This window comes from Cetorhinus maximus, chromosome 9 (genome assembly GCF_964194155.1).
Source record: "Cetorhinus maximus chromosome 9, sCetMax3.hap1.1, whole genome shotgun sequence".
Classification (NCBI taxonomy): Eukaryota; Metazoa; Chordata; class Chondrichthyes; order Lamniformes; family Cetorhinidae; genus Cetorhinus; species Cetorhinus maximus.
This window is the reverse complement of record NC_135887.1, coordinates 29155832-29181554: the sequence shown is the minus strand read 5'-3', so window position 1 is coordinate 29181554 and position 25723 is coordinate 29155832. Positions and strand designations below refer to the sequence as shown.

The 25723-nt window shown below is 47.9% G+C and overlaps 1 protein-coding gene across 2 annotated transcripts in view; it reads left to right on the top strand.

Annotated features, from left to right (window-relative positions):
• bckdk (branched chain ketoacid dehydrogenase kinase) overlaps positions 1-25723 on the top strand; it is an 82673-nt gene that overhangs the window by 28054 nt on the left and 28896 nt on the right. For both annotated transcript variants that reach the window (XM_078548400.1, XM_078548401.1), the window contains exons 6-8: positions 6704-6802; positions 10295-10368; positions 21335-21463. In XM_078548400.1, the coding sequence (XP_078404526.1) occupies positions 6704-6802; positions 10295-10368; positions 21335-21463 (302 nt within the window). The remainder of the gene's footprint in view (positions 1-6703; positions 6803-10294; positions 10369-21334; positions 21464-25723) is intronic.

The window sequence follows — 25723 nt, the reverse complement described above, 5'->3', positions numbered from 1 at the left end:
TCTTCTTCCGATAGTCTCAGTCTCAGTAATGGTGACCATGAAACTAACTTTCAATCCCAAATTTATTAATTGAATTCAAATTCCAGCAGCTGTCTTGGTTAGATTTGAACCCATTTCCCCAGAGCATTAACCTGGGCCTCTGGAGTACTAATCCCATTGTGTGTGATATATATATCTATATATATTATGGATAACTTTAAGGAAGTAGTTAATTCATGGCTACGTTATCTCTCTCCATTAAACAGACCCTTGTATACACTTTCCTGCTAAAACGAGCTCTTAATTTTGATTGAAAGAGCTGCCTTAAACAGCCATTTTGAACAAAATAATTCTTGTGGTTTCAGCTCAATTGGCAGCACTTGATAGAGGGGCTTGTTTTGCACACTCACATTATGAAAATTTGAATATTGGTCTGGGTGTCATTTTTGATAGCCGATTGCTCAATGGGAACGATATGGCATTGGCCCGTGTGACAGACAATCAGATGGCGGAGCCACAATAAGGCAGACTAGAACGTAGTTATATACGTGTCCTTTCGTGATAATTCTGTTCTCAGTCACTCCTAATCTGGCCGAGTCTGTATCCATCCCCTTTGCTCTTAGCTCTGCACCTGCCCAACTCCTGGTGCATGAACCTCCCCTCCTGCCCCCCGTTTGGCTTGCCTGACTCTCCTCTCTCAATGCTGTGTCCACTCATGTTCATCTCCGTTTGGACAGTCATATATATATTAGTTTAAACTTGTGTCCATAAACAACTCCGTGAAAGATCAACCAGCGGACCCTGCGAAGTTTCTGCTTTTTCCCCTAAATCCTGAACCTGTTTAAATGGATCTGGGCCAGCCAGCTCTGTTCTGACACTCGGGCGTCCTATATAAATGCTCTGACACTTCCTCCCTAAACCTCTCCAATGCCTTCACCCCCTTTAAAGAATGAAAGAAGGGCTTGTATTTATATAGCGCCTTTCACAACCTCAGGATGTCCCAAAACATTTTTGTAGCTGATATTTTTTTGAAATGTCGTCACTGTTGTAAAGCAAGGTAAGGTATGGAGCAGCACTGATGTCGGGGAACAAGGCAGGTTAATGATTTGGGAGGGACCTTTCACAGAACTGCATATTATGTCCTGATGAATGGGTCTCTTGCGCTCGCTCTCTCTCTCGCGCTCGCTCTCTCTCTCGCGCTCGCTCTCTCTCTCGCGCTCGCTCTCTCTCTCGCGCTCGCTCTCTCTCTCGCGCTCGCTCTCTCTCTCGCGCTCGCTCTCTCTCTCGCGCTCTCTCTCTCTCTCGCGCGCTCTCTCTCTCTCGCTCGCGCGCTCTCTCTCTCTCGCTCGCGCGCTCTCTCTCTCTCGCTCGCGCGCTCTCTCTCGCTCGCGCTCTCTCTCTCTCTCGCTCGCGCTCTCTCTCGCTCGCGCGCTCTCTCTCTCTCGCTCGCGCGCTCTCTCTCTCTCGCTCGCGCTCTCTCTCTCTCGCTCGCGCGCTCTCTCTCTCTCGCTCGCGCGCTCTCTCTCTCTCGCTCGCGCTCTCTCTCTCTCGCTCGCGCTCTCTCTCTCTCGCTCGCGCTCTCTCTCTCTCGCTCGCGCTCTCGCGCTCGCTCTCTCTCTCGCGCGCTCGCTCTCTCTCTCTCGCGCGCTCGCTCTCTCTCTCTCGCGCGCTCGCTCTCTCTCTCTCTCGCGCTCGCTCTCTCTCTCTCTCGCGCTCGCTCTCTCTCTCTCTCGCGCTCGCTCTCTCTCTCTCTCGCGCTCGCTCTCTCTCTCTCGCGCGCTCGCTCTCTCTCTCTCGCGCGCTCGCTCTCTCTCTCTCGCGCGCTCGCTCTCTCTCTCTCGGCAAATGGGCTGGATTTTACAGCCGCCCTGCCAGATATCTTTTTGGTAGGGGCATCACGTAAAATATGACAGGTGACTAGCCCACTGCCTTCCCGCCCACCCTCCCCACCCCCGACCCAGTCCCCATAATACAGTATGCTAAAAGCAAAATACTGCAGTGCTGGAAATCTGAAACAAAAACAGAAAATGCTGGCAAAACTCAGCAGGTCTGACAGTATCTGTAGAGAGACAAACAGAGTTGACATTTTGAGTCTGTATGTCGTCTTCAGAGCTACAGAGATGTAGAAATGTGATGAAATGTATACTGTTTAAGGGGGGTGGGTGGAGCAGGATAGAAGGCCAGTGATAGGCGGGGGCAAAGGAGGAATTGACAAAGACGTCATGAACTAAAGGACAAAGGGAGTGTTAATGGTAGTGGTAAGGGCTAAAACAAAAGGTGCTGATAGTGATATAAAGGTGAGAAAGCAGAATGTGGTAATAGCAGAACAAGGATAAGCAGTCTGAAAGAACACCATGAATAAGGGACAGGTGGCCCTTGGTGGGGTGGGGGGAGGGGTTAATGGGGGGGAAAAGGGATCTAAAATGGGATAAAAAGTGGGGGATAAACAATGAATAAATGAATGAAAATACAAATGAATAAAAATAAGTGGTTAAAAAATAAAAATGAATTTTGAAAAAAGGGATTAAAAAAAGGAATGTAGATAGAGGAGAGAGTTCATGGTCTGAAGTTGTTGAACTCAATGTTAAGTCCGGAAGGCTGTAAAGTGCCTAGTCGGAAGATGAGGTGCTGTTCCTCCAGTTTGCGTTGAGCTTCACTGGAACAATGCAGCAGGCCAAGGACGGACATGTGGGCATGAGAGCAGGGTGGACTGTTGAAATGGCAAGCGACAGGGAGGTCTGGGTCATGCTTGCGGACAGACCGAAGGTGTTCCGCAAAGCGGTCACCCAGTCTGCGTTTGGTCTCTCCAATGTAGAGGAAACCGCATTGGGAGCAGCGAATGCAGGAGACTAAATTGAAGGAGGTGGAAGTGAAGCGCTGATACTCCTTAAAGGAGTGTTTGGGCCCTTGTTTTTATTCATTTTTATTTTCATTAGTTTATTCATTGTTTTATCTCCCCCTTTTATCCCTTTCGATCCCTTTTTTCCCCCACCACTGCCCCCTCCCCCACCCCACCCCCACAAGGGCCATTTGTCACTTGTCCGTGTTGTTCTTTTCAGAGTGCTGACCCTTGTCCTGCTATTCCTGCTTTCTTACCTTAATGTCACTATCAACACCTCCTTTAGCCATTAACTGCCATTAACACTCCCTTTGTCCATGATATCTTTGTCAATCTCTCCTTTGTCTCTACCTATCACTGGCCTTCTATCCAGCTTCACCTCCACCCTCCCCCTTAAGCAGTATAAATTTCATCACGTTCCTACTTCTCTGTGGCTCTGAAGAAGTCATATGTACTCAAAATGTTAACTCCGTCTCTCCCTCCACAGATGCTGTCAGACCTGCTAAGTTTTTCCAGCATTTTCTGTTTTTGTCCCATGATACAGTAGGCGGGGGGAGGGCAAAATTGACAGCCTGCCTGCCATTTTGAAAAGAATGAATGGACTATTAATGTTGAAACGTTCCCAAGCCAATTGAGCTGACGATGACACTGCTCATGCCATAATGTGGTTGGTGTGGGCAGGTGGGCAAAGAAGGGGGAAATCTGCTTTTTCACCATCTAGGATGAAGAAGCAGTTGTGAATCCTTTTGGGGGGGGTGCACTGTGAGCATCAGGGGCAGCCTCCCCTGCCCCCTCACCCCCCACCCCCGATGATGCCCTGCCCTCTTTTATGCCTCCCCACCTGGTCTCCAAACACACCCCAAAGCCCCTAACCCCATCTCCACGGTGTCCGATCCTTCCTGCCCTAAAAGCCAGGGATTTACCTTAGTCCGGGACCCAATTGCTTTTCATCTTGAACTTACCTGCAGCCTCAGCAGCGCCCGTCACTGAGCTCTGGCTCTGCTGGGCCTGCTAAAGCTGCTGGTCAACCGTAGCAACGTAGGCCGGAATTTTCCATCCCTGTTGGTGTCGGGCGTCATGGCGAGCATGAGCAGACGGCGTAGCGGGAAGGCCAGCAAACAGTTTCGCGGCGCTGTGAAAGCAGTTTGCAGCTCCGCCCATCGATGACTGGCCGCCTTTCCCGCTGGGAACATCATTTTAATACATCTGCAGATCGTTATAAGCCCTGCTTGACAGAATCATCCTCCTACCTCACATTTACCGCGCACGTCGGTGGGAAAACACGTCGGCCCAAAACACTCCTTGATAAGCGTGACGTGCAGAAGTCGGGCCTTACCCATCAGAGCCTTGCTTACATCGCAGACATCTGAATAGCAGCAGAGGCTGGAGCTTGACTGACACGGGACCCTGGAGGAACAGGTACGTCACATACTGGGTAGGTTCTCATGGACGTAGCTCCGCCGCGAAGCAGCTCACGGAAGGTGGGAGGTCTCCGTCGATGCCTGGGGTCTGTTTCGGGATATCAGTGTCTTGGCCGTGGTCTGCTACGGATGATTGTCGAGGGGGAGGAGAGGAAGGTCTAAGTTTGTCTGAGAGAGGAAGGTACACCAGGGAGAGGTGAGGTTAGGGGTGGGAGTATGGGGGAAGAGGGTGGAATGGGGGCGAATGCAGCAACTGAGCAGGTAGACGTAAGTGGGAGGGAAGCCTGAGTGGGGGAAGGGAGTGAGTCTGGGGGGAGGGGCCAGATGGAGGGAGAGAATCTTGGGGGGTTGGGGGTGTGGATGGAGGGAGTGAGTCTGGTGGAGGGGAGGACAATGGGGGAATGAGTCGGGGTGGGGGGGGGGGTGAACGGAGGGAGTGAGTCGGGGGGGGTGAACGGAGGGAGTGAGTCGGGGGGGGTGAACGGAGGGAGTGAGTCGGGGGGGGCTGAACGGAGGGAGTGAGTCGGGGGGGGCTGAACGGAGGGAGTGAGTCGGGGGGGCTGAACGGAGGGAGTGAGTCGGGGGGGCTGAACGGAGGGAGTGAGTCGGGGGGGCTGAACGGAGGGAGTGAGTCGGGAGGGCTGAACGGAGGGAGTGAGTCGGGAGGGCTGAACGGAGGGAGTGAGTCGGGGGGGGTGAACGGAGGGAGTGAGTCGGGGGGGGGTGAACGGAGGGAGTGAGTCGGGGGGGGTGAGTCGGGGGGGCTGAACGGAGGGAGTGAGTCGAGGGGGGGTGAACAGAGGGGGTGAGTCGGGGGGGGCTGAACGGAGGGAGTGAGTCGGGGGGGTGAACGGAGTGGGGGGGGAGTGAGCTTGTGGGGTGAATGTCCAGATGAACGTGCAAAGGAGGGTCTATGGAGTTGCTGACTGCCTCCTGGGGAGCGAAATGAGGGTGGGCGTGGTAGGAGGGAATGGTGAGAATGAGAGATGGCATAGTGAGTCGGTAGGATGGGAGGATAAGAGCGTGATGGCAGCGGTAGAAGGGACGGTGAGGGTGGTTGGTTGGTGGGGACTCTGAGGCAGATATGGACCTGGGGGGCAGGAAGGAGGAGATCGGGGAGGTCAGTGTGGAGGGAGTTGGGATTCTTGAAGATAGGGAACATGCACATTCACCTGACAAAGATATGCTCACCTGTGCAATCACTTGTGATCAGAAATTCTTAACTTTTCCAAGCCTAATACTTCTCAGCGCTACCCTGACATCCGCAGCAGCGGTGGAGACAGCCTGAGCAATGATTGGTCCTGTTGCCTCTGATGACTTCTGCGTGGGTCCTCTGGAGTGCCGAGGCCACTGAGGGCCCTGGCTTGCTTTGGCTGTCCTCCTGTGGGCCAGCTGCTCCCTCCTGTGGCGACAGGATGAGGTTGAGGGGCTCCAACAGCTTCCAACAGCTCTGCGTGATGTTCCCCTACCTTCTGCTGACTCTCCACGATGAGTTGGAAGGCTGAATCCAGGGGCTCATCTTCTGACTCGGACCTCACAGATGCCTCTTCCCTAGCAGTCCTCCGAGTGCCGGGGAGCTTGGCTGAACCTGTCTCCTCCTGCTGTGGACACGTGATCAGATTGTGAACCTGAGCCTGCTCTAGATCTAGGTCCCACCGAGGTGTGTGTCTCTGCACTGGTGGAGAGTGTGGGTAAGCACCGTGATGGGTCTTCCAGGCTGCATATTTCCAGCTGTTCAATGGAGGAGGTGTCCTCTTGGCTGGAGGTGAGGACCTGGATGAAGGTGAGGACGTGGATGGAGCTGAGGGGCTGGCTGGCTGAGGGTGTCGGTCACTTGGCAGAGCTCCCTGTGAACCAAAGTAGAGATAATTGGTGCATGGACACTCAGAAGTATTATCAGACAAGATTTGACACCAAGCCAGAAAAGAGATTGGGGCGGGTGACCAAAAGCGTAAGTTTGAAGGAGCATCTTAAAGGAAAAAAGAGAAGTGGGAAGTTTAGGGAGAGGATTCCAAGCTTATGCCTGTGAAATCCAAAGGTGTAGCCGCCAATGGTGTGGTGATTAAAATTGGAGATGCACAAGAGGCCGGGATTGGAAGAGCGCACACATCCCGGAGGGTTGTGGGGCTGGAGGAGATTACAGAGATAGGGAAGGCAAGCATGTGGACGGATTTGAAAGCAGATGAGAATCTAACAATGGAGGGATTGCCAACTGGGAACCAGTGTAGGTCAGAGATTACAGGGGCAGTGTGAGACTGGGATTTGGTGCGAGTTAAGATTTGGGCAGCAGAGATTTGAATGAGCTGAAGTTTACGGCAAGTGTAAGGTGGGGAGCCAGCTAAGAGAGTATTGAAATGGTCATGTTTGGAGGTAACAAAGGCACAGATGAAAGCCCTGGAGTGTGGCACTTGCTAACAGGATGTTATCCGAACATTTCATTGTGAGACATTTCTCAATTTTCTAGGATGAGTCATTGATCTGTTCGTTCCTGGACAACACGCTGACCTCCCGACTGGGAATCCGAATGCTGGCGACACATCACCTGACGCTGTACGAGAATAATGTAAGTGCGCAACGGGACAAAGACCTTCAGTAAAGATCCACGATAACACCCACCACTTATTCCGAGTTTCGTTCAGTTCAGACTCTGGGAGAGTGTTGTTTACGCAGCTTTTTCCGGAATTCCAACCTTACGGGCAGGTTTGCTGACCCCGCTTTTTGCTGACAAGTGTTAAAATGCCAGGTGCTGATTCATGGCCAGCTGTCTCTCGGGATCCAAAAAAAAAACAAGCTCCAGCTGGTCTAAAAGTAGAATGTGATTGTTTCTTAAAAGCGAGGTGCTTGACTCTTCATTTGCAACTAGAGAAAATGTGTAGAAACTGGGGGGAGAGAATTACTTCAAAGGAAACATGGAAAATGAGTGTAGTGAAAATATCCCATGGAGTGAAATTCATCTGTTGCTAGGAGCTAAGTAAACTGTGTGTTGTCCTTCATAGTCACTCCATCTGGATAAAGTGCTGATAAAGTTTATGATTAAGCTGCTATGCACAGCAGTTTCAGTGTAGCAGAGCGCCTGAAAGTTACTGAGTGACTGCTGGGAAAGGGAGGTGAGGGCTTTGTTAACGAGGGGAGAGTCCTGAGATGGTAATGGTTGCTATTTTGTGTTGGGTGTTAGCTTTGAAATTCCAAAATCCCCCTCCAGCAAATAATGGTGGATGATTTTATTTTTTCCAGATCTGGTGCTACTGTGCAATCAGTCTCCTAAAAGAGGCAGCAGAGCACCTTGGTCCATTGTGTTTTTTCAGTTGAGATGAGGAGGCTACACTCTGCTCAGCATATTCTTTGACATGCATGCTGAGATTGAGGACTTGCATGGCCAATCACTTGGCCAGGAATTCAAACATGTGTAACCTTTTCCTTCCTGAGACTCACTGTGGGAAGAGTCTTGGGAGATGTGAGCACTGCCAACAAATAACATTTACTGATCGAATAGTCATTTGGTAGTAAAGAACTTAAATATTGCTGAAAAAAGGCATTTTGTCGAAGGTTTTTGTCTTGCACTCATCAGGACAATGGCAAGAATACCAATGTCAGGGGGAGCAACAACTTTATATTGTATGAGAAGAGAGTGCTGATTGATTGGCAAGTGGACTCTGGTAGAGGCATCGCCATGAAGAATGTGCTGGTTAATGGTTACTGACAGTTAACTGTCTAGCATTGTTTGAAATTTAAACCAGACAGCTTGACTCTGATTAGTCAAGGCGTTGCACTGAGGAATGAACCAGCGAATGGCTGTCACTTATTTTGTTTAGCTGAAACAGGCGCAATGTGTGTACATGTTCTTTCTGTCCGCAAAGAACAGGGCCCTGTATATTAATATATGTAGTTTCCAATACACGCAAATGCACCACATTGTGAGCCCAACTGACCATCTTAAATTGGTTGTCAGCGTAATTTTTAGCAAACAAGATTATTTAGCAAATGTTGTCCAATCACGGAATCGAATCTAATGTTGGGCACTGTGTTTTCAGTTTTGCAAGCACGGGCTGGTACAGTCTGTGCACTGCCCATTGCAAACAGTGGCTGGGACATGCTGTTTGATACAATCCGCCAGTCTTTAAGACATATGGCTTACTTACCCAGCATCACACTGGCACTGAAATTCATATACCACATTACTCATTTGTGTTTTCTTTTATTCATTCATGGGATGTGGGCTTCGCTGGCTGGGCCAGCATTTATTGCCCATCCCTAGTTGCCCTTGAGAAGGTGGTGGTGGGCTGCCTTCTTGAACCGCTGCAATCCATGTGGTGTAGGTACACCCACAGTGATGTTAGGAAGGGAGTTCAAGGATTTTGACCCAAAATAAACAGATGTCTATTTGGCTTGACAGCAGCATCTTATTAGTGGCGAATACCAATCGTGTTGCTACTGCATAGTAACAACGTGATACAGCTAGCTTCACCTGTTGCTCAAATGTTTGAGATACCTTGCCCTTCCAGGGTAATCTGAGGTAGACTGGGCACTTCTCAGGATCGAAAATGATGGCCTGAGGCCCGTTCATGAGTTTGTTGATATACAGCATGAAATGATCTGATCAGGGTAGCCATTATCCTGCAGGATGTCTTTGACACGCCCTATTTCAGCATCAAGCTTGCATGGTGAGCAAATGGCTTGGGCCCTATTTACGAGGTTGCCGATAAGACTAATCTTGTAGCACATGGAAATGTAAGAACCGCAATGAGCGTATTGACCAGTGAGGGTAGGCTTGCGGTAGACCGTGGCAGAGAATCCCCTGGCAGATTTCTCAACTAGTACAACAAGTAAAGGGAGTTCACCTGACTGCTCCATTTCATAGGTGAATTTGAGCGCAGGATGGAGCCCATTAAGACATGAAAGGAAATTGTTACATGCCGCTATCGATTTAAATACAGCAACTGTATCATCCACATCTCGGAAATGTGTGAGGGGTAGGAGGTTAGGTGTCATTCCATCGCAGATGCATTTCTCTTGGAACCCAGCAAAGATATTTGCGAGAGCTGGGCCTAGAGGGGATACCATGGAAACAGTGTAAAGTTGTTTCCCCTGACATTGGTATTCTTGCGATTGTCCTGATGAGTGCAAGACGAAAAGCTTCGACAAAATGTCTTTTTTCAGCAATATTCAAATTTACTTATCAATGGATCAAATGGAAAGGTGATGCTGTGACATGGGAATGAAAGAAAGACTTGCATTTATACAGTGCCCTTCACAACCTTGCAACATCCCAAAGTGCTTTACAGCCACTTTTGAATTTGAATGAAATGTAGCAAAGTCCCATAAACAGTAATGAGCAGCTAATCGGGTTTTGGTGATGTTAGTTGAGGAGTAAATGTTGGTGAGGACACAAGGGAGCACTCCCCAGCTTTCCTCCATATATTTCCATTCAGTCTTTTATGTCCACCTGAAAGAGCAGACAGGACCTTGGTTTAATGTTGCATCTGAAAGGTGATGCCTCCAACAGTGCAGCCCTCCCTCAGAACTGCACTGGAGTATCATCCTAGTTTTTGCACTCAAGTCTCTGGAATGGGGCTGGAACCTATAACCTTCTGATTTAGAGGCAAGAGTATTACCACTGCACCGCAGCAGACACTGTTGTTTCTGAGACCTTATTCCTTCTGTGTTAATGCAGGCCTGAAGTAAACTACTTAGCTATGTCATAGATGGGTGGAATGTACAGCCATATCTAGGACTAGCTACCCACAGTAAAACTGAGTAGGAAGGATGGTCTCAGCAGACTAGGGCACCTCTGAGCTCTGTTCATTACTTCTGTTCCTGTCCTCCCATCGAGTCCTCCAGTACTCATAGCCTGAACTAGGAAATGCCATTGGTTTCCTGGTCCAAAACAAATCCTGCATCTTTGGAAGGATATGGTGAAATGTAGTTTGGTGGGAGGAGACATGTGTGGAGCACAAACACCAACATGGACGGGTCAAATGGCCTATTTCTGTAAATTCAATTTATCTTGCTCCTGAAGGATTTTCCTGACATTTGTTCCTCTCTTTTCTTTCTGCAGCCTGACTTTGTGGGAATTATCTGCACACGACTGTCTCCAAAGAGGATCATTGAGAAATGGGTAGATTTTGCTCGGTGAGTCTCCCTTGTGTTATAATGGTAGCTGAAGTTGGAAGAAGTGGAGAAGGTGTTGGGATTAATTCTCTGTGGGCAGTGCAATGCCTCGTGGCATTCACATACCTGTGAATCTTCTGTCAAGTGAGGCTGATGGACAGAAGACTGGGAGCAGTGCACCAGTGATTTTTCAAGGCACAGGTTGCGGAGGATCCTCACCGTCAGCTCAGAGCATTGGCCCGATCTGTCAAATTCTGTCACCTGTGTCCCTCTCTAATTGGTCACAGGTTCTGGAGCTGTACTCAACAGGCTTTACTGTCAATGGTTAACTCCCATTGGAAAGGGATGTAGATAAACAGCGAAGCTCCCTGTACAATACATTCAACCTCCTCCTCCTGCTTCGGGTACCATGCCCTAAGAGGGCATTGGCAACCATGGACTTCCATTGGATTGACCCATGATCATACTAGTGGTTTGTCATTGCCTTCTGCAGTATGACTGACCAGGAAACTCTCCCACTCTTAACACCTGCCATCAGGCATATTGGAAGCACTTACAGGCTAATAAGCAACCTGTTTGGCTAAGTTATGGATGCACCTTCCGTGGCCATCAGGTCCTGAAGTTGCACTTGAACCTGGAGCTTCTGGTCCAGAGGTAGGAACACAACCGCTGTGCCACAAGACCTCTGTATTCAAACCGTGAGGAGAAAATCAAAATTCATTCACTGGCTTATCCACGTTACCTGAATGTGAATTGTATTATGCAGTCACGCTAACAGTTTTTAGCAAAACCATGGATCGGAAATGTCTAATCTCAACTGAAAGCTTAAAAAACACGACGTTGCCTAATTTCTGAAACCGATTACTTCCAGAAACTGATTCACCATCACTCATTTCTCAAACTTGAGTCCCCGCTGTCCCTCTCCCTCTCTGTGTCCAAAGTAAAATGACATCAGTGCAAAAGATTACTGCCAGGGGCTGCACTGAATTTTGCTCTCTTTGAAGTTTGAGTTTGATTATGTATGAGATTCAGTCTTGATTTGGCCAATTTAAACTTTTAATGCAGTGTATTTCGATGCTAGCGTACTGTGGTAAAATTAGGATGTGGATTATCAAAAGCAAAAACGTAACATGTTGGAAAAACACAGCAAGCCCATCTGTGGGGAGAACTGCTCAGTCAACTGTTGTGCACTCTGGAAGTTAGCTTGCATAATTGGAGGCTACATGACATGCTGAGTGTTTCCAGATTTTTTTCTTTGCTTTTCAGATCTTCAGCAGCTGCAGTTTGTTGCTTTATATTAGGATGTTGACCAAGCCTGGTGTTGTTTTACATAAATTCCTAAATTGCACTATATAATCTAGAAGAGGCACCCTATAGGCAGATTGTGCAGCTCATATAATACAAAATTTGCATTTATATAGCACCTTTCTTGGCCTCTGGGTCTCCTAAAGAGCTTTACAGTCAATGAAATACTTATGAAGCGTAGTTACTGCTGTGATGTAGAAAACACAGCAGCCCATTTGCACACAGCAAGCTCCCATAAACAGCAATGTGTTATTGATCAGACAATCTGTTTTTGTGATGTTGGTTGAAGAATGTGAATTGGTCAGGACACCGAGAAGAAATGACCTGTTCTTCGAGATTAGTGCCAAGGGATCTTTTACATCCGCCCAAGAGAACAGGCAGAGCCATGATTTAACATCTCATCTGAAAGATAGCGCCTCCGATGGTGCAGCACTCGCTCGGTGCTGCAGGGGAGTGTCAAACTGTATTTTATGCCTGTCTCTGGAGCGAAAGTTGAACCTACAACCTTCTGGCTCAGGGGCGCAGGTGTTAACCAACTTTAGTCATGAAAAGCAAGGAATTTGAGCAGGTGAGCCACCCAGTTGTTCAAGCACACTTTCAGCAGGGAGTGGGCAGCTATCAAAAGGATCTCTGCCCAGACCTGGAAGTAGGTTACCCAGTTATCTGTGCCTTTATTTAAGCTGTTTTCTTTGAGTAATGGTATCTAAATCCCAGGTTGTAAATATTCTTTGTTGTGTCTGATTCCTTCTTTCTGATGCTCTATCTTACCTTGCTGTGTGAGTAAGTAGGGAGGTCCAGTGATATAGTGCCACTATGTAAATGCACTCACTGGGGAATGCAGAACAGCACACTGTGCTCCCATGAGAATTGCTTAATCCTGATTGTATCTCCACTTTGAGTGCAGGTGCAGTATGATCTACTTACCTGTATCCTGAATTTTCCCTCGTTTTGCTGTGGGCAGATTGGGAACACTAGAACAACTGTACATGTCGCAATATAGTGGCCAAACCAGAACAGAAACACACTGTAAATTCGCCTGGCGACACCAGAACATCAAGACATGTGCACGTTCATTTTTGATACTAAAACTAGTGTAAATCCAGTGTCCAGTGAAAATGATTCCACAATACAGAAAGGTTAAAGTAATCCACTAACAGATTTGGTTGTAGCTAATTCATAGATTTGAAAATCTTGTCCTTTCTGCTTCAGCCCACAGGATATTTGGGAACTCGAGTAGGAAACCACGTGTCCCCACTAACCAAAATCTTATTTGCACTGAGTTTATTTTAAGGATTGTTTTTTCTAGCAAACGTGTGACACTTAAACTTTTGGCCCCGGCGTTGTGATATTTTAGTAATTGAACCATCTATTATTTGCAAGTGGATGGGTCATGATAATCAGCTGACGAGGGAACGTTATGTAGTCTGTTTGGCAATGAGCTGCTAGGTTCTGGCATGTCAAGGGCAGGGGAAAGGCTGACATTCCTGTCATTACTCCTCGTGTGCTTGTTAAAATTAAGCATATGGCCGGGTCCGTGACTTCGTTGGAAGCACGTAATTTATTCTTTTTTGTCTCTTTGTCTCATTCTCGTTACTCTTACGGTATCTCCATCTATTAATTTAATGAATAGCGAGGGCTAGAACACAAGTAACCCAGCTGCAGTTGTCAATGTGACTAGTTCCTGACCTTGCCTGTGCTGAGGACACAGAACAGAGGCAGGATGAGGGCAGAGGGAACATTGTATTGTAAGTTGCTGTCTGCTAAATTATAGAGCCTGGGAATGGGCTTAGCTACTGAATCTAGATCAGGTGAATAGCAGACTGGATTAGGGGGGTTGTGGAGGGAGGGAGCATTTGAGAACGCTGTCAATGTCCCTTGTAGCTCTTTAGTTACAGTTTTCTCCTTTCCTCTCCTCGACCATTAACCCCGGTGAAGGATCCATAGGCAGCAATCACACCCTAACTTTGCTCAAGTGGTCGGTCGTGTGGGAGCCCAGTCAGTGAGAATTGGCAGCCTGTCACTCGTGGTGTTACTGCAGCCATTCTTCTTCTCTCTTACACAGGAACTTCATGGTAGACACCACTACGTAGCAATAAGGAGTGGCAAATCCAGGCTAATTTCTCCCTCTCACTTGTGCAGGAGCACTGAAGCCACTGCTGAGTTTCAATCGCTCAGCATAGATTATGAATCAAACCTGGAGTTTACTTTCAAGCCTTAGTGACATCCTGAACCGTTTCATAGCTAATTAACTACTTTTCAAGTGAACTGTTGCTCTGTGGGCTAACTGAGCAAACAATTTGCATACAGCGAGATCCTACAAACAGTGTTGAGGTGAATGTTTAGTTAATGACACCACCTCTGGACAATTAGGGTTGGGCAATAAAAAGTGCTGACCTAGCCAGTGACATCCACACCCTGTCAAAGAATGAAAAAAATGATCTCCCTCACGGCTTACTACACTTCCAAGTTTTGTCATCTGAAAATTTCAAAATAGTGCCCTCTATCCCTAAGCTCAAGTCATTAACGTATATCAAAAGCAGTCTTAGCACTGAACCCCAGGGAACACCACTGTCTACCTCCCTTCAATCTGGAAAAAAGGCCATTCGCCAATCCTTCCTGTTTTTTTTTAATCCCTTAGCCAATGCTGTGTCCATACTGCTACTGCCCCTTTAATTCCATGAGCTAAAAAAAAAGCTAAAAGCTACTGCGGATGCTGGAAATCCAAAACAAAAACAGAATTACCTGGAAAAACTCAGCAGGTCTGGCAGCATCGGCGGAGAAGAAATCAGTTAACGTTTCGAGTCCTCACGACCCTTCGGCAGAACTGAAGCATAGTTAGGAGAGAGGTGAAATATAAGCTGGTTTAAGGTGGGGGGGTGGGGGGAGAGAGAAGTTGAGGGTGTGGTGATTGTGGAGATAAGCAGTGATAGGAGCAGATAATCAAAAGATGTCACAGACAAAATGATCAAAGAGGTGTTGAAGGTGGTGATATTTGTCTAAGAAAAGTGCTAATTAAGAATGGAAGACAGGATACTCAAGGTACAGCTCTAGTGGGGGTGGGGTGGAAAGACTAACAAAGTTTTAGATTTAAAAATAATGGAAATAGGTGGGAAAAGAAGAATCTATATAAATTATTGAAAAAAAAGGGAGGGGGGAGAAATGGGGTGGGGGGAGGGGGAGTTTAAGATCTAAAGTAGTTGAATTCAATATTCAGCCCGGAAGGCTGTGAAGTGCCTAGTCGGAAGATGAGGTGCTGTTCCTCCAGTTTGCGTTGGGCTTCACTGGAACAATGCAGCAAGCCAAGGACAGACATGTGGGCAAGAGAACAGGGTGGAGTGTTAAAATGGCAAGCGACAGGGAGGTTTGGGTCTTTCTTGCGGACAGACCGCAGGTGTTCTGCAAAGCGGTTGCCCAGTTTGCGTTTGGTCTCTCCAATGTAGAGGAGACCGCATTGGGAGCAACGAATGCAGTAGACTAAGTTAGGGGAAATGCAAGTGAAATGCTGCTTCACTTGAAAGGAGTGTTTGGGCCCTTGGACGGAGAGGAGAGAGGAAGTGAAGGGGCAGGTGTTGCATCTTCTGCGTGGGCATGGGGAGGTGCCATAGGTGGGGGTTGAGGAGTAGGGGGTGATGGTGGAGTGGACCAGGGGGTCGTTGACAGGGCCCTCAACCGTGTCCGGCCCATATCCCGCGCATCCTCCCTCACGCCTTCTCCTCCTTCCCAGAAACATGATAGGGTCCCCCTTATCCTCACTTATCACCCCACCAGCCTCCGCATTCAAAGGATCATCCGCCGCCATTTCCGCCAACTCCAGCATGATGCCACCACCAAACACATCTTCCCTTCACTCCCCCTGACGGCATTCCGTAGGGATCGTTCCCTCCGGGACACCCTGGTCCACTCCTCCATCACCCCCTACTCCTCAACCTCCACCTATGGCACCTCCCCATGCCCACACAGAAGATGCAACACCTGCCCCTTCACTTCCTCTCTCCTCACCGTCCAAGGGCCCAAACACTCCTTTCAAGTGAAGCAGCATTTCACTTGCATTTCCCCTAACTTAGTCTACTGCATTCGTTGCTCCCAATGCGGTCTCCTCTACATTGGAGAGACCAAACGCAAACTGGGCGACCGCTTTGCAGAACACCTGCGGTCTGTCCACAAGAAAGACCCAAACCTCCCTGTCGCTTGCCATTTTAACACTCCACCCTGTTCTCTTGCCCACATGTCTGTCCTTGGCTTGCTGCATTGTTCCAGTGAAGCCCAACGCAAACTGGAGGAACAGCACCTCATCTTCCGACTAGGCTCTTTACAGCCTTCCGGGCCGAATATTGAATTCAACAACTTTAGATCTTAAACTCCCCCTCCCCCCCATCCCCACCCCATTTCTCCCCCCTCCCTTTTTTTTCAATAATTTATATAGATTCTTCTTTTCCCACCTATTTCCATTATTTTTAAATCTATACCTGTAATGCCCTGTCAGTCTTTCCACCCCACCCCCACTAGAGCTGTACTTTGAGTGTCCTGTCTTCCATTCTTAATTAGCACTTTTCTTAGACAATATCACCACCTTCAACACCTCTTTGATCCTTTTGTCTGTGACATCTTTTGATTATCTGCTCCTATCACTGCTTGCTTATCTCCACAACCACCCCACCCTCAACTTCTCTCTCCCCCCGCCCCCCCCACCCTCCCACCTTAAACCAGCTTATATTTCACCTTTCTCCTAACTATGCTTCAGTTCTGCCGAAGGGTCGTGAAGACTCGAAACGTTAACTGATTTCTTCTCCACCGATGCTGCCAGACCTGCTGAGTTTTTCCAGGTAATTCTGTTTTTGTTTTTAATTCCATGAGCTTCTGTTTCGCTAACAAGCTTTATCAAAGTTGCTGTGTCGAGGCCAGGTGCTGGGGGTGGGGAGAGAGAAGGTATGCTAAAGAAATCAGACAGTCAGTCACCTTAATCACTCTCATGCATGTCCCAGTGAGTCGCAATAGAATTGCACAGGTGGGTCAGCAGGTTTCTGTGTCCCTTTAGGTGCAGGAGATGCACTACAGTGGGATGGAAACTTGAGGAGATAAATGAATTAAGTATGGCAGACATTCTCTCTGTCTTGTGCCTGTCTGTCCTTGGGTGTCTGCTGTGACTCAAGTGATAGCACTCTTGGTTTGGAGTCAGAATGTTGTTGGTCCCCTTCCAGAGACTTGAGCATAAAATCGAGGCTGACACTGCCAATGCAGTACTGCAGGATTGCTGCATTGTTGATGGTGCTGTCTTTGGATGAGAAGTTAAACTGAGGTCCCATCTGCCTCCACGGATGAGTGTAAAAATCCAATGGCACTATTGTGAAGCAACACAGGGGATTTCTCCCTGGTGTCCTCATAGACTCTGACAGCACAGAAGAGGGCTATTTGGCCCATTATAGCTGGACAGACTCTTCTTGGAAGAGCTATCCAGTTGGCCCCACTCCCCAGCTTTTCCCCCCATAGCCCTGCTACTATTTCTTTAAAAAATACATGTTCAGTTCCCTTTTTAAACTTCCTGTTGAATGTGCTTCCATAACTGTTTTAGGCAGTGCATTCAGTTTCGGGTCAATGGTAACCCCCCACCCAGGACATTGATAGTGGGGGATTCAGCAATGGTAATGCCACTGAATGTCAAGGCGGGATGGTTAGATCCTCTCTCTTTGGAGATGGCCATTGCCTGGCATTTGTGTGGCACAAATGTTACTTGCCACTTGTCAGCCTAATCCTGAACGTTGTCCAGGTTTTGCTGCATTTGGACATTCAGTATCCGAGGAGTTGTGAATGGTGAACATTGTGCAATCATCAGCGAACATCCACACTTCTGACCTTTTGATGGAAGGAAGGTCATTGATGAAGCAGCTGAAGATGGTTGGGCCGAGGACACTGCCCTGAGGAATTCCTGCGGTGCAGTGATGTTTTGGAACTGAGATGATTGACATCCAACAACCACAACCATTGCTAGTCCTGTGACATAATCACACACATCCTCTCACTATGAAGTGAGAAGAAGGTCAGGGAGAGTGCTGAATATTGGCACAAGTAAATTCTGGCATTGGCCCAGTATGGGATACAGGCTGTGTGCAGTATTGAAAATGGGTGGCCAACCTGCGACTTTTGGAACTGTTTTCCTGACAGCTCCTTCAAAGAAGGTGTGATTTGCTTCATTTTGACTGGTTTATGTGCCAAAGCACAGGACTAACTGCCCACGAAATATTTAAAACATCTGTTTTTACACAAGGGCTCAACTTGACTTTGATAATGAGGATTGCAGCTTGAAGTATTTCGTGTTTGTGCTTTCCAAAGTTGGAATAACCATGAGAAGTGTGAAGGGGTAGGTGAGAAGGCATGGATTTATAAAAAGAGTTATTTGAATATGGATTTATTGCTGTAAGTAGGGAGATTTATTCACAAAATTTTAGGTAAAGGAGAAAAAGGACTTGCATTTGTGTAATGGCCCAAATTTTCCGATTAACATCGGAACAGTTCCAACCGACGCTAATCGCAGGAAAAACTATCACTTGCCTGCCAGTGTATTAAGGCCAGAGGTCTGATGCTGGCTGCTCCCTAAAGCCCCCACCGTGGAAAACCAGGTCTTGGTGCAGCACAGGAGAGGCCAAACCATACCCCTTTTTTTTTTTAACAGTGCTAGCTGCCATATTCTGGGAAGTAAGAGTGATTTGGGAGAGGGGGAGCGGGAGGGTGTGAGCACTGTGGGGAGGGGTGCGGGCTGGGTGGTGAGCCCTGTCTGGCATATGGGAGGGGGTGAGCCCTTGCTGCAGGATGGGGGACACAGTGAGCCCTGTCCAGCATGTGGGGGGGTTCGGAAGGTGCGGGGGGGTGGTGTGTGTGTGTGTGTGTGTGTGGCAGGTGAGCCCTGTTGGGCGTGCGGAAGGGGGTGAGCCCTGACTCCGGGCTTGGGGACGGCTGGTGAGCCCTGTCGGGCGTGCGGGAGGGCGTGAGTAATGCCCAGGAGGGGTGGTGAGGACTATCCGGTTGGGATGGGCTATGGCGCTCCAGCTGGCTGACATCACGTTTTGCTGCGTTTCTACCTGCCATGAAAATCTCTCCAGTAAATCCATGTAAAAACCAGGGTAAGTATAGAGCAAAAAGCCCAAGTCTGCATGGGTTCTGACTGATCACAAAGCAATCCGGGCAGGGTAAAACCGGCTCTCGGAAGTTCAAACCGTCCATGTAAGTACTGGGCGTGTGCCTACTTCGGGTCTTCCAATGGGTCCTACGGGTATCTTTCGGGGTACCTTCAGTCTTCCGACTATCTGGGGACTGGAAGATCTGGGCCAATGTGTTATTAAATGTCTCAAACTTTCTCAGTTGCTTCATGTCCTGTGATATTTCTTTGAAGTGCACTTGTTGTTCTTAGATAGTAAACCACGGCAGCTATTATGCGTCCAGCAGTGGCTCTCAAACAGCACTGTTAGTGCAGTTTTAGTGCTGTTAGTTGAGGTATATGTTGGGTGGGACACCAAGGGAATTCCTGCTCCTTTTTGGATACTGCCGTAGGATCAAACCTTTAGTGTTCAACATCTCAACCAAACAGTAGATTATTGTTAACCGAAGAAGAATCAGTTAAATATTTTAATAAAGGTATTAAAAGGCAGAGAGAGAGTAGAAATAGAATTGGAGCAAATTGTTCTGATGCACAGACCGAGTGGGCCAAGTGATTTTCTCCTGTGCTGATGTTTCACTGATTCTGTGAAGGTTGAGACACATTAGAGTTTGAATTGGGTTTTGGCAAGTGTTCAAAGAATAATTTTTAAGCCACCTTTTGATCAGAATGTGAATATTAAACTAATCTTTGTGCTATTCAGTGTATCAAGTTAATGTCAATCAATTTGAACTAGGGTTCAATAGTGGGAAACTGTTTTAATTGCTAGGCCTTGCCTACCTGCTGCCATTTAGATGTGGTGAAGAGTAACAGGCGGCCTTCCCTTCTACGGAGTGGGCTGGGGTGGGGAGAAGGTCAAAATGTGGTTGAACTTCTAAGTCGATGGAAGGATGAGGCACTTGCCCCCCTCTCTTCCTGAGTTTACAGTATTTTTCACCGCTATGGTCCACTTTGGGTCAATGTAGTGGAAGAAAGTCCAGGTCCTGCTCCCCTTAATGTCACTTCTGGCCCCAGATGGCTACTGTACAAATGGCTCTTTGAAATATTGAGGTCAACATTGATACAGTTGAAAACCAAAGTTCAAAGTACAAAAGCTATTTTGTACTATTGAATATTTTTTATCCTTCAGTCTCCCTATATTCCCCTCCTTATCCTGTGTACATTTAAAATTGATTTTATTGCTCTCCTCTGCATTCTCTCCCTTCTAATGAGACGTTAAATCAAGGCTCCATTTGCCCTCTCCGATTGGCATAAAAGATTCCATTGCACTATTTCAAAGGGGATCCTGGCTAATATTTAGCCCTCAGCATCACTAAAACACATTATCTGGTTATTATCATGTTGTTATTTAAAAGCCAAGTTTGTTGGAGGTGGGCTGGGAGGGGGTGCCTTTTCTATATTTCAGTTTGTGTTGTTTTTCTAAAAAGTGGGAGTAAAATCAATGGGAGAAAGAAATTGACTTAAGCCAGGTAATTTTGAAGAAAATGAGTAAAAAATCAGTTTTTATTTTGCACATGTGAGAAAACGAGACTTCTTAAAGTCTATCATCAAGTTAAAGGACAACTGACAATTATTTACACCAGATGGGACATTTTTTTTCTTTATTCTTTCATGGAATGTGGGCGTTGCTGGCCAGGCCAGCATTTGTTGTCCATCCCTAATTGTCCTTGAACTGAATGGCTTACTAGGCCATTTCAGAGGGCAGTTAAAAGTCAACTACATTGCACTAGGTCTGGAGTTGCATGTAGGCCAGATTGGGTAAGGACAGCAGATTTCCAGGACATTAGTGACCCAGATGGGTCTTTACGATAATTGGTGACGGTTGTCGTGGTCACCAGACGAGTTTTATATTCCAGATTTATTAATTGAATTAAAATTCCACCAGCTGCCTTGTTGGGATTAGAACCCATGTCCTCAGATCATTAGCCTGGTCCTCTGGATGACTAGTCCAGTGACATTACCATTGCGCCACCATCTCCACCACACCACATCCCCCTCCCCCACCCACACAAGGACTCCCCATCAGGTTCTCACTGAACCTGTAGAGAGCTTTTTAAAAAAATAAGTAATCTCATCAAGTGACCTTTGCACATCCGGTTTGTAATGAGCACAGTTGCACGTGTTCTGATGGATATAACTTGTATACGTTTCCAGAATGGAACAGGAGGGAATTTCGGGGAGTTTGTGCTCTGATCCAGGAGGAAATCTGTTTTCACCAATTTGCAAACCAAAGAAACAGCAAATCCAGGAACTTATGGTTAGAAATTTATTCCAAAACTAATTTTAAGTGTGTCACATTCGGTGAAAATGATATTAAGCTTTCTTTCTCCATCCAAATCTTCCAGCAAGCTGAACATAAACCGAAAAACAAAAGCGAAATACTACAGATGCTGGAAATACTCAGCTGGTCAGGCAGCACCTGTGGAGAGAGAAGCAGAGTTAACGTTTCAGATCAGTAATCTGACATCAGAATATGAGCAGATCAGAGTTCAGTTTAAACACTAGCCTTGTTGTTTTTGTTTCCTCCTTTTCTAGGCGCTTATGTGAGCATCAGTATGGAAACTCCCCTCGAGTGCGGATAAATGGCCATGTGGCAGCGCGATACCCTTATATCCCCATGCCTCTGGACTACATCTTGCCCGAGCTGCTGAAGAATGCGATGAGGTGAGCAACAGCCTCCCCCACGCGGTGGAAATGCTGACAGAATTAATGTTAGAAACTCCGGCCAATGGGTACTCAGGATGGTGCAAGTTTCATAATGAACCCTCATGGTACAGACAACCTTACCGTGACTCTCTAGAGTGTGGTGATCCATTCGCCCACATAGAATGAGAGAAAAATCTGCTGCTTGCTTTGTTCCCAAGGCCTGGGCACCATGCTGTTAATTGGCTACCATCATAAACTCGCCGTGGAAATTCCCACCCCGTGACATGCTGTTCTTTTTATTTAAAGAAACATATATAAAAACAGGTTTCAATGAAGCTAAATATGAGGTCATCCATTGTGGAGCAAAAAAGAATAGATCGAAGTATTTTTAAGTGACTTAAAGGTAGGAACAGTGGCGGTCCAAAGAGATTTAAGGGTGCATGTACCCAGATCACTAATATGTAGTCATGGTATATGAAACATAATCAAAAAGACAAATGATGTGTTGACCTTTGTAATGAGAGGACTGGAATATAAAGGGGAGGAAGTTTTGCTACAGCTGCACAAAGCCCTGGTTAAACTACATTTGGATATTTAGCACTTGGGAGGAGGGTGGTGTATGTTACCCAGAATGTTACCAGGAAGCTAAAGATTACTTATTTACATACAAACATACGAAATAACAGCAGAAGTGGGCCATTCAGCCCCTCGAGCCTTTGTCCTTCTCGGTGGTAGTGATTGTGGGTTTGGAAGGTGCTGTCTGAGGAGCCTTGGTCAGTTCTTGTAGTGCATCTTGTAGATGGTACACACTGCTGCCACTGTGTGTCAGTGGTGGAGAGAGTGAATGTTTGTGGATGTGGTGCCAATCAAGCGGGCTGCTTTGTCCTGGACGGTGTCAAGCTTCTTGAGTGTTTTGAGAGCTCCAGGCAAGTGGGGAGTATTCCATCACACTCCTGACTTGTGCCATGTAAATGGTGGACAGGCTGTGGAGAGTCAGAAGGTGAGTTACTCATCACAGGATTCCTAGCCTCTGACCTGCTTTTGTAGCCACAGTATTTATATGTCTCGTCCAGTTCAGTTTCTGGTCAATGGTAACCCCCAGGATGTTGATAGTGAGGGATTCAGTGATGGTAATGCCATTGAATATCAAGAGGCGATGGTTAGATTCTCTCTTGTTGGAGGTGGTGATTACCTGGCACTTGTGTGGTGCGAATGTTACTTACCACTTGTCAGCCCAAGCCTGGATATTATCCAGGTCTTGCTGCATTTGGACATGGACTGCTTCAGTATCTGAGGAAACGCGAATGGTACTGAACATTGTGTAATCATCAGCGAACATTCCCATTTCTGACTTTACGATGGAAGGAGGGTCATTGATGAAGCAGCTGAAGATGATTGGGCTGAGGACTCTACCCTGAGGAACTACTGCAGTGATGTCCTGGAGCTGAGATGACTGACCTCCAACAACCACAACCATCTTCCTTTGTGTTAGGTATGACTCCAACCAGTGGAGAGTTTTCCCATGATTCCCATTGACTTCAGTTTTGCTAGGGCTCCTTGATGCCACACTCAGTCAAATGTTGCCTTGATGTCAAGGGCAGTCACTCTCATCTCACCTCAGAAGTTCAGCTCTTTTGTCCATGTTTGAACCAAGTTTGTATTGAGGTCAGGAGCCCAAACTATCCTGCTGCTAGGGTTTACAGGTAGCGATGCAGCTAACTCAATGTGTCTGAGGTGCAAAGCCAAAGGAGGCTCTGTCTCTCCGTAGAGACTGTGACCTCCATTTGTCAGATGATTGGGCCTGAGATCACCTCCAACTTTGTGGGTGGAAACCCCATGCCAGTGGCTCTGAAGGTCATGGTGGCCCTCAACTTCTATGCCTCCAGCTCTTTCCAGAGGTCAGTGGGGGATCTTTGTGCAGTGTCCCAATCAGCTTTCCACAGTTGTGTCAAGCTGATGACAGAAGCTCTGTTCAGATGGGTAATGACATTTATTCATTTCTGTACGGATGAAGCCAGCCAGGCTGAGCGAGCCAGAGGGTTTGCGGCGATTGCTGGGTTCCCACGCATCCAGGGTGCAATCAACTGCACACATGTGGCCATCAAGGCCCAAGCGGGTCAGCCGGTTGCCTTCATCAACAGGAAGGGATTTCACTCAATGAACGTCCAGATTCTGTGTGACCAGAGGATGTGGATTCTGAAAGTCTGTGCAAGGTACCCTGGCAGCTCCCATGATGCTTATACCCTGAGACACTCCCAGGTGCCGAGGCTCTTCAGTGCTCCAGCCTAACTGGATTGGTGGCTGCTGGGCGACAAGGGCTATCCATTGAAAAGGTGGCTTATGATGCCTCTCCACCACCTAAGAACAGAGATAGAGCAGTGTTATAATTGGAGCCATGCCTCCACAAGGGCGGTGATAGAGAGGACCATAGGTCTTCTGAAGTTGTGCTTCCAATGCCTGGACTGTTCAAGGGGCACGCTACAATACCCCCCAGAACGGGTGTCACTGATGGCTGCATGCTGCGCTCTCCACAATCTGGCTCTGGCTCTGGTGAGGATGGACCCACTGGAGGAAGAGGATCTTGAGGCAGCTCCACAGGCCACAGAGGATGAATCCAGTGGTGAGTCAGAAGAGGAGCACAGTGAGGAGAACACTGAGGGCGTGGAGGCAGACCTCTGGATCCTTCAGGGTGGCAGGGACACCAGGGATGCCTTGATCCAACGCTCCTTCAGCTAGGCTGCCAAAGATCTGCTTCCACCTCATGCCAGGGCTGCTGCCTCCATCCCAGATGTCTGAAATGACCCTTTCATTTGAACCCAAAGTCCACTTAGTGCCTGTGCAATAAAGTTTAGAGCCATTCATGTCCAGCATTACATACTGGCATATCCTGCACCTACAAAACAAGTGAAGCATACTCAGGCCATTAAACAAAAGCAAAATTTAAATCATTTTGACACTTGCGTCAAATGAACAGAACTGTATAAGGTGTTAAAGTAAACAAATTAACAAAACATTACAGAACAGAAGTTCACCCATGAACAGTCCCTCTTGTGCTCATGGTGCCTTAAATGTACGCTTGCGAGTGCTACGTCTTGGTGACTCCCCACCACCCCCCTTGCTGGCAGCGGTATTGGAGACAGCCTGCTGACTGTGCTGTCCTGTTGGCCTTGACCTTGGCGGTCGTCCTCTGCCCAGTGGAGCCTGTGCTGGCCCCGCCTCAGAAGGAATGGTCAGTGGCATGGCTGGCATCTCCCCAGTCATCGCAGCCTCATCAGATTCCACGGTCAGTGGCGGAGGGGTGGAGGAGCTGCTGTCATCATCCAGAGTGCCCTGGAAGGAGCTCACAGGGACAACAGGCAGCTCGTACGCCAGCATGAGGTCGCTGGACCTCCCTGCTCACCATTGACGGACGGGCACCTAGCTGGGATACTGGGTGCCTCATCCATCTCCCACACTGGCACTAACCACCTGAGGTCATTGCCTGTGTGAGGGCTTGCAGGTCTGACCACAGCCCCAGGAACCCCTGATTCTATCCCTGGAGCTGCCTCTTACCGGGAGTCATCACTCTCTCAATGGAGGAGGCAGTGCGCTTGGCGATGAGGGTTAATGCAGTGCTTGTGCCCCACATGGACTCCTCCACAACAGAGACCATGGCACACGTGCCCTCATGGATCTCTGCCAGATCCTCCCGCACGTCCCACAGGACATCCAGCATCTGCCGTCTAATGGACAACTCCAGAGGCATCTGCCTTTGAATCAGCATTGCCCTCCAACTGCTGGCACCCTGGGCACTCTGTGCCTCCGCCTGCTCCTCAAGTGAGTGTGAAGTGCCCTCACTGCTGTGCACCGACATTCTAGCTGACAATCTAATGCCCACCGAGGTGCTAGTATGTCTGCTAGTACTTGGTTCAGAGAAGGGGTATGACGCAGGTGCATCTGAAGCCCGTTAGTCCTCTGGCGAAAAGATTGGCTCTTTGGGATCCTGTGTTCATGGGCGAGCTGGCGATTCTAGGGGAGAACAATGACATGTCATTAGTTTAAGTCATCACACTGTCACTGTGCATGCCAGGCACCCTGGTGAGACAATGGAGATCTGCATCATGATCAATGGGGACTCTAGGTTTGAAGCTGCCATTAATGATGAGACTACACAAGAATGTTTGCACAATCTGACACTTTCACTTCTGTGCATTGCACCCTTACCTTCGTCAGAGACCCCTGCCTCTCCACAACTGGTGATCGAGGTGGGTGGCGGCACTGCATCCATCTTGTGTCTCG